The sequence below is a fragment of the Muscardinus avellanarius genome (assembly GCF_963383645.1).
Source record: "Muscardinus avellanarius genome assembly, chromosome: 9".
Lineage (NCBI taxonomy): Eukaryota > Metazoa > Chordata > Mammalia > Rodentia > Gliridae > Muscardinus > Muscardinus avellanarius.
The window spans coordinates 77,589,481-77,598,924 of record NC_137795.1 but is presented as its reverse complement, the minus strand read 5'-3'; the positions used below and the strand labels follow the sequence as shown (position 1 = coordinate 77,598,924).

At 33.5% G+C, this 9,444-nt stretch overlaps 1 protein-coding gene across 2 annotated transcripts in view; it reads right to left on the bottom strand.

Annotated features, from left to right (window-relative positions):
* Positions 1-202: 202 nt before the first annotated feature.
* The window catches only part of CAPZA2 (capping actin protein of muscle Z-line subunit alpha 2), a gene marked incomplete at its 5' end in the record, with an annotated part of 46,244 nt that continues 37,002 nt past the window's right edge, over positions 203-9,444 (bottom strand). For both annotated transcript variants that reach the window (XM_080701063.1, XM_080701064.1), the window contains 5 exons: positions 203-422; positions 1,536-1,598; positions 4,786-4,857; positions 6,497-6,575; positions 8,983-9,062. In XM_080701063.1, coding sequence (XP_080557189.1) covers positions 282-422; positions 1,536-1,598; positions 4,786-4,857; positions 6,497-6,575; positions 8,983-9,062 — 435 coding nt within the window. In that variant the 3' untranslated portion in view covers positions 203-281. The remainder of the gene's footprint in view (positions 423-1,535; positions 1,599-4,785; positions 4,858-6,496; positions 6,576-8,982; positions 9,063-9,444) is intronic.

Here is a 9,444-nt window from a genome sequence, read left to right as displayed (position 1 = left end):
TTTAACCACAAACTAGAGGAATCATCTCTTCATTATAAGAAAGGAATAACAGAAAGTAAAAGACATTTAAACAAATCTCATTTTCAGCCATCTCTGAACAAAAGAAATGAAAAATAATGGTTGATTAGCTAAGCTTTGTGCTCTAACCAAACTAATTAATTACAGTGATTTTAAATGGCAACAGCCCATGTGACTGGGCAACTTGACAGTTCTGAATACTTTTGCAACAATTTTTTTTTAAACGCAAAGACACTAAAATGATCCGCCATGCAATGTTCATCTTATGCATTCTGCATCTCTTTGCCAATCTTGTAGCTAAGGATCTTGTTCCAATCAATCTTAGTGCGCGTAACTGGCAACTGTCGACGTAAGGCTTTGAAAGTAGTGTCCGACATTGTCTGATAATTCTCACTGATGGCAGTCTATGAAAAACAGTAGTTAGAACTTTAAATGAAAGAAACAAAATAATTTATAGTAGAATAATCTTTACTAATTTTTTAACTGCTTTTAAATTATCAAAAATTCCAACATGTATTTTGTGTATGTGTATTGAACCAAGAGGCATTCGACCTTCGAGCTACACTCCTAGCCCTATTTTAGTTTGTATGTCGAAGCAGTGTACCACTAGGTTGAGAAGTCTCACTATCTGCTGAAGTTGTCCTTGAACCTATGATTCTCCTATCTCAGGCTCCCAAGTATTCATATTACAAGCATGTGCCACTATTCCCAGCTCCCAACATAGTTTAAAAGCATTTAAAAGCATCTATGAGAAAAAGCTTATAATCATTTTGAATAACTTACCTTAATGAAATTATAAATTGATATAATAGCTGTATCCTCATTTTACATCTACTTTACTATTTCAGTCAGAACAATTATAAATTACTGTTTATAAGGGGTAGAAACTTGCATAATTCACAAATAGTTAAGTTCAAGTATGTAGTTTAAAAACTAATAATGTAAAAAGTAGAGCACAAAATGAAACATTAGAATCTAAGCAGATTAAATAAAATCCAAATGGTTTAGGACACATCTCAATTAAAATTTCAATCAGAAATAAAACTTAAGCCAAGCAAGGTGGCACATGCTTGTAATCCCAGTATTTGGAAAGCTGAGAGAGGAGAAGGATCACAGCTACCTCATGAAGCCCTCTGCAACTTAGTGACACGCTGTTTCAAAGTAAAAAATAATATAAAGCTAGAAATGTAGCTTGGAGGTACAATGTCCCTGAGTTCAATCCCCAGTATCACAACAAAAAGAAAGAAAATTTAAATTTGCATGTTTTGACCAATATGCAAAAATTCCAGTTGGCTAAAGGAGAGTCAGTGTTTTAAAAATAAAAAATCTTCACTTAATTTATCTGTCAATACTTTTTAAACAACATTTTCACAAATCTGCCCTTGTACTAAGCTAACACCCAACAAAGAAACTATATGTACAGTAAAACAGTGAAAATATTCAGGATTACGACTAAAATAAAAATTTTAGTGTCACTGTAGGTGAAAATAGGTTATATAATATTAAAAAAATCATACCTGGTATTCATTTTCAGCAGCTTCTACAATCTTTATAAATTCTTTTGCTGTTTGCACCTCATTCTGAATGAAAAATATAACCAAAAATATATAAAATGGTAATTTAAAACACTATTATTTTAAAATATATGTATGGTTAAGTATTGTAATTTAAAAATAATACAGATGAAGATGACAATAAGTAAAGAAAAAACTATAAGATCAGTTACTCTAAGTCCAAAAGACCAGGCAAACAGTATTTTAAAAGTCTATAGAATGAGCCTGGTTTCTATATTTAACCTAAGGTAAGTTAAATTTTCATCATTATATAATGATGAAAATTTGAGATACAATCTAATAGACAACATTTACAGGTAAAAAGTTCAGCAAAAACTTCATCTAATTCATGACTATGCCTTATTTGTCTAAATATTAAGTATTTACTGCGAAATATTTACCACCATAATGATGCAAAAACTTACAATCAGAAAGAGCATATTTAAGGTAAATTCTATTTAAATATTTTTAATAATATTTAATATGCCAATATATAGTTTGATTGCATTGTTCCTAACTATATAAAGTTATGGAAATCTATATTTCTATTTAATATCAAGTGGTAAAATACTTCACTTTACATATTTTGTGTTTATATGTACATACACATATACTACATATATTCTTGCATACAAATATCTCTTTCCAAAAATGAAGCAATAAGAATTGTAAATAATAAAGTAAAAAAGTAATTACTCCTGAGATTCAGAATGAGCATATTAACAAAGTTTAATTAGGATAGCCACTCTCATATCTATAGTCTATAATTTTCTGGACAAAGCTTAAAAGGCATCTTTCTTTAATGTCAAACTCTCCAAAGAGGATAGTTCCAAATACCCTTGTAATAATACAAATACTACATGTGACAAATACAAATACATAACTATATGCAACACAGTATCTGGGAAGTCCAGACATTCCTAAGTTTCTTACACTGGCAGACTTTGCAAGGAGAGCTATTTAGCACAAAAGTAGAAATCACCTAGCCGGGCTTGGTGGTGCATGCCTGTAATCCCAGCATTTGGGAGGCCGAGACCAGAGGACTGTGGTTCGCAGACAGTCTAGATACTGAGTGAGGCCCACTTCAACTTAGTGATACCCTGCTTCAAAATGAAAATACAAAATAGGGCAAAGGGTGTAGTTCAGAGGTCAAATCCCCCGGGGTTAATTCTTACACCCACACACACACAAAAAAAAAGTAGAAATCACCTAAGTGTTGATGAAAATCTTAAAAAATATAGAGCTCCATTCTCTTCTCAAGTAGTACCTGGCCCAACATGTTCCTACATGCTTCTTAAAATTAAATACTTTCTTGAAATTAAAAATATTTTTCTTTAACATTTGTAAGTTGGGTCATTTGGTATATTGGCAGTTACAGTATTTGATACACTGGTACTTTCATAGAGAGAACACTAATTTATAAGAAAATGTTACTGTTAATGTTATATTGCTAATACCTCTGGGATCAAAAACTTCAACAAGAAAAGAGTTGCATATGCAATGGAAAGAATGATGAAATCACTCTGGAGAAAGTATATACAATCCAGTTTGGAAATCCAGCACAGGATCATAGATGTAAATGTAAAAGCTAACACTTCATAATTCACAGATAATACTGAGGTCAATCTTCTATTAATATACTAAAAGCACAAAATCACACATCATAAAAGAAAAAAATAAATAAAACTGTATCAAAATTAGGTTTTTTTCCTGCAAAGGACAATCAAGAAAGGGAAGATAATACACAGAAAGGTGAAAACACTTGCAAATCACTTATCTGATCCTGGACTTGTACCTAGAAATAAACAATTACAGCTCAATAATAAAAACACAAATTAGCAATTAAGAAATGGGCTAGGAGCTGAGCTGAGCAAGGTGGCACATGCTTATAATCCCAGCCTTTGGGAAGCTGAGACAGGTAGATCCCAGTTCACAGCCAGCCTCAGCTACTTAGTGGGGCCCTGTTTCAAAATAATGAATAAGCCGGGCGTGGTGGCGCACGCTTGTAATCCCCACACTTGGGAGGCAGAGACAGGAGGATCGCACAGGTTCGAAGCCAGCCGCGCGCGCTGGCTTAGGAGACCCTGTTTCCAAATAAAAATGGAAAAATAGGTCTGGGAGTGTAGCCCGGAGATAGAAGGGCTTCCAGGAACCCCAGTACCACAAAAAAAAAAAAAAAAAAAAGAATAAAAAATAGGGCTGAGGTGTAGCTCAGAGGTAGAATGCCCCTGGCTCCATCCCCAGTACAAGAGAGGGAGGGAGGGAGGGAGGGGAGAGAGGAAGAAAGAGGGGGAGGGGAGAGAGGGGCAAGGGAATGGAACATTCTCCAAAGACATGTAAGTGGTCAATAAGCACATAAAACATGCTCAACATCATTAGTCATCAGGAAAATGTAAAAAGAAATGATAAGACGCACATCATACTGATTAGGATGGCTATAATAAAGAAGATAAGTTTGGGCAAATATTTAGAAAAATTCAAACCCTCATATACTGCCGGTGGAACTGCAAAATGATTTAGCCACTCTGAAAAAGCTTGGCAATTTTTCAAAATGTTAAATACACAGCACATGATCAAGAAGTTCCACTATGTATATTACAAAGAAAAATTAAAACAAATGTCTATACAAAAAGAGTATATGAACATTCATAGCAAAGTAGGAAATAACCAAAATGCCCATTAACGAATGTGTCTATCTATATAATGAAATACTTTTTTGGCAACAGAAAGTAATGAAGTATTTATGTATTCTCCAACAAGAATAAACAAAATCTTGCTAAGTGAAAGAAGTATCTGATTCCATTTATATGTAACATTTGAATACCAAAGCCATAGATAGGCCAGGAAGTAGAGCAGTGGTTGCAGGGAGAAGGGCTGGGGAGAATGAGGAGTAACTGCTAATGGACAGAGGGTTTCCTTTAGGGAACATGAAAGTGTTCTGAAATTAGTTTGCGGTGACTGTTGAACAACTCAATCTAAGTGATTGATGTACAAACATCATACTTTAAGAGCATGAATTAAGAGCATGAATTAAATGTCATGTGAATTATATCTCAACAGAGCTGTTACAAAGTTAGGTACAGAACTATAATTATCATCTTTATCTTAAAATACTCTGAAGCAAAAGTATTACCTAAAATATTAGTTCTGAAACTGTTCTGGTTTTATAGAAGAATTAGGTTCCTTTTATTTTATTGTGGAATTAGTTACTTACAGACACTGTTAGAGAATCTTGTATATCTTTGTGACTCACTAGCTGAACATTACCATCTTCATAATAATGAACCTATTAGAAAAAGAAATCACAAAAAGCATGTTATAGGAATCAGCAAGATCCTCATGGCTTCAGCAATCACATCACTGCAGATGAATACTCATGTTAGCTTTAGCCCAGACTTTTCTGCAGAACGCAAGACCTTTTGAATTCCATCAAGACTCTTCGTATCCTCAGTCTAAAAAAGGATACTAGTTCGATGTTCCTACAATTATTTTGGCAGGTGTAAATTTTTTAGTGATCTAACTTCTAGATTTTTTTTTTTTTTACCTTATAGCCATTTAATTGGTACTAAAACCCAGAATATTCAGTATGATGCCTCTGGTTCACAGCTCTGGTTTCAAAACTTAGCAGAGTGTACAGCATGTAATCATGTCTTTATTTTGTTAAATTGCTGGCTCCTTTGCTGTCCCTAATCCATTTTTCATGTTGCCATCAGAAAGATCATTTTTTTTAAAATGTAAATCTAGATTTCTCCTTAAGACCATTTAGTGATTCACTCTTAACTTCAATATAGTCCAGACATATTTTATGCCATACAAGGCACAAAGTTGATTTGTCAGTCACCTCTGCATTTCCCCAGTGACTCCTCTCTTTTACCCACCTTATGTACATTCCAACCTAAGTACTCAATAAGCTTTGGTCTAACCAGAGGCATCATATTAAAATGTGCTAAGAGATACTGACGCCTAACGGAGAGAATAATGTTAACAATAATAGTTACCATTCAGCACCTTTGTGTCTGATTTGGTTCTAACCATTTTACCCCATTAACCAATCCTCAAACATACCAGTTTTTTAACTGTGGTTTTTAAGTGAATGAGGACACAAATGAAAATAATTTAAATGAATTTCTGATGTAATACAAATAATAACTGGCAGAGCTGGGATTCAGACTCAGACTGTCTGATTTCAAATTCTGTACTCGTGGTTTCTATCTTCTGGTCCCTGAGGGTGTAGGCATCAAGTCATAAAGACAATTGTATTAAACACCAGAAATGTATACCAGAGTCAGATTGTCACACAGCCACACTGTCGGATCCATTTTCATTCTTTTACAGCTCTTGGCGCAGTATCTTTCATGATAGCTGATCATCAAATGTAGGTAAACCAAAATTTAAGAACACTAGTCAGTACTTTTACTTATTTAGTAATACTTACATCCAAATAAGTATTTAGTTATGAAATGTTCTTCCATGTATTTTAGCTTACATTAACAGTAAAAACTCAATTCTAGTGGGTTCCATGTAAGCCAAATGAGCACAGGAATAATTATATATACATATATATATATATATATACATATATATATATATATATATACACACACACACACATATTAGACATCCACACACTAAATCCTATATTTCACCCAACTCCACTCAACTGCGATGACAGAAGAGCAGACCAAATGGTAGTATCTAACTTTAGCAATTTTTAGAATCTGTCAGCTATCCTTACAGATTTTTGATGACTAGGGAACAAACTGCAAGGTTATTTAAAAGATTTAAAGCACAGTACTTGTTTTTATCATTATGCCAAAACAAAAATCTGGAAAAGACATGTGGCGTATTATAAAAATGTAAACTTATGAATTGTTTCTTTGTTCAGAACCATCAGGAGAATAGTAAACAAACGTTTTATTTCATACCTGAATTTTCAAGATGCCAACCACTTGAGTGGTTGAAGGAGTGATTGTAAACTTCCACTCTGACCTCCAACGACCATTCCTTAAAAATAAAAACAGCAGCTGTAAATAAGGTAGGGAAAATAATTTAAATCAATATTAAGTTTCAGACTTAAATTTAATGCTGCAGTGTGAGAGTGTGTGGGAGACAGATGCTATGTTTACTTTTTAATCACTGAAAATAGTCAAAAATATTAAAAGGTTAATAAGTTCAGTTATAAGACATAATTAATCTTCACAAACTGATAAGAAAGAACCTACATTATGAATAACTTCAGAATTCTAAAGTTAAGGGTTAAAATACAATCCAAGTTTAAATATTAAGTTTATTTCTTGAAGAAAAAATTTAAGCTATTTAATCAAATGAATCACTTATGTATGTTTTAATTAAGAATACAGTGAATAAATGTTTAGATTACCAAGGTCTTTCATACACACATCACATTTACCATACTTAATAAGATAAAAAGTACCAAATAATTTTTTTAAACAGTAGCCAGAAAGAAAGCTATAAACATTCCAACTTTAGGTTTAAATTTTCACATAACAGTCACCCTTTCCTTTTTTTTTTTTTTTTTTTTTTTGGTGGTGGTACTAGGGATGGAACCTAGGAGCTTTTCTGCCTCCGGGCTATACTTCCAGACCTATTTTATACTTTATTTGGAAATAGGGTCTCACTAAGTTGCTGAGAGCCTCACTCAGTAGCTGAGGGTGGCTTTGAAACTGTGCGATCCTCCTGCCTCAGCCTATCAAGCACTGGGATTACAAGTGTGCACCACCACACCTGGCTCCTTCACCCTTTCCTTTTTGGTATACAAATTCACGGTAAGAAACTGAGAAATTACAAACAAGATGTATATTATTAATTTCTGTCTACCAGTAAATTGTATCCTATTTTTCTGACAGCTTTTTCATAGCACCTTTCTTTTCATCTTATTTGCTCTTTGCATATTAAAGCATTCTGATGTATAAATTAATACCTGTTAACTTTTTTGAATACTATTTCTTAAGTGGACATAGTGTTAATGAATCACCATACTAGCTTTTGCTGTAAAATTATTTCTGGGTTTCTTTAAATATTTTTGCAGTCTACCCAATCAGAAGTTTGTAAAATGGCACACCTAGAGTTAATACCCAACATATGAAAACTATTAAGAATTGTATAACATGTTAGTCCTGATCAATTTTTATTTCATAATTCCAAAAGAAGTTATTACATTTATGTAAACTATAGTATTGATTTTATTAAACATTTCCTGGTACAAATATGTAAGTTAATAATAAAAACTGTAGCCGGGTATGATGGAGCATGCTTGTAATCCCTGCGCTTGGGAGGTGGAGACGGAGGATTGTGCAGGTTTGAAGCCAGCTGTACTTGCTTAAGAGATCCTGTTACCAAATAAAAATATAAAATAGGTCTGGGAGTGTAGCTCGGAGGTAGAAGGGTTTCCAGGAACCCCAGTACCACCAAAAAAAAAAAAAAAGAAAGAAAAAAGAAAGTTGCAAAGTCTTATTTAGAGAACCAGAATTTTATAATTGGCAATAACTCAGTAATATTTTTATCTATATATAAAGAAGATCAACAATTTGTCAAATATCTAAGAATAACAGTGGAAGTCATTACTTTGGGGGGCTAGACTTTTTAAAGAAAGAATTGAATAATTCAAATACAAAACCACAAGATATGATTCTAACTGTATTTTCCCAGACTGTTCAATCAAACATAAAAACATCCACTTTGGAGTCCCCAACTTTACAAAAGAATCATGGTTTTCTGTTTTATAATAACTTTTGTCTTTTTCCCACGTAAGTTTCACTCAGGAACATCCTCTCCTCAGAATGAGCATGTGAGCCTGCCAACTGGTCTGCCTGCATGAACACATGCTCCATAGGTTGCTGCCTGCTAGTCTCCAAAAACACTCTTCTCTCCCACACCCCTGTCAAGGAATGCTATCAAATTTACTGCTGCCTCTTTCTTTCTTTTCTTTCTTTCTTTTTCTTTCTTTATTTTTTATTTATTTATTTATTTATTTATTTATTTATTTATTTATTTTTGTGTGTGTGTGTATGTGGTACTGGGGCTCCTGGAAACCCTTTCTACCTCTGGGCTACACTCCCAGATCTATTTTATACTTTTTTTTAAAATTTGGAAACAAGGTCTCTTAAAGCCAGCATGGCTGGCTTTGAACCTGTGCGATCCTCCTGTCTCTGCCTCCCAAGCTGCAGTTATTACAAGTGTGTGCCACGCCTGGCTACTGCTGCCTTTAATGACTAGGTCATTTATGGACCAAATTCCTTTCTTGTATCAAAAGACTAATATTTCATGCCATGCTTATATTGTTTTTAATCAATCATAAACAAAGAAGATATAGTCCTAATCACCAATGCAAGAACTCTAAACAATATAAGCAATGTTAAAATCCCTTCAATTACACAAAATGTTAACTTACCAAAAGTTTTTTGCCTGGAACTGATGGCTTTCTATGCATGCAATGATGGTTTGCTGTCCATCTATTTTTTTACCATACACCTTATTGGTAAAGAAAACAAGGACAAGTGTGAATTTAGGACCACAAAATACTCAATTTTAATCATCTGTAAAATATTGAAGATAGTACAGCACTTTGACAGAAACATACAAAAGGATATAAAGCTGGTGATCATTCCAATACAGGAACTAGAAAAACAAATTCTCAAATATCCACATCTAGTCAAATTATAACAGATAACAAAGGCTCACAATAAAGTAAAATTTATTTATTTATTTTTATTTTTTGAGTGAATGGTAGTGGGGATGGAACCTTAGAGGCTTTCTACCTCCGGGCTATTCTCCTAGACCTATTTTATTTGAAAACAGGGTTTCACTAAGTTGCTCAGAGCCTCACTAAGTAGAGCTAAGGCTGGTTTCGAAC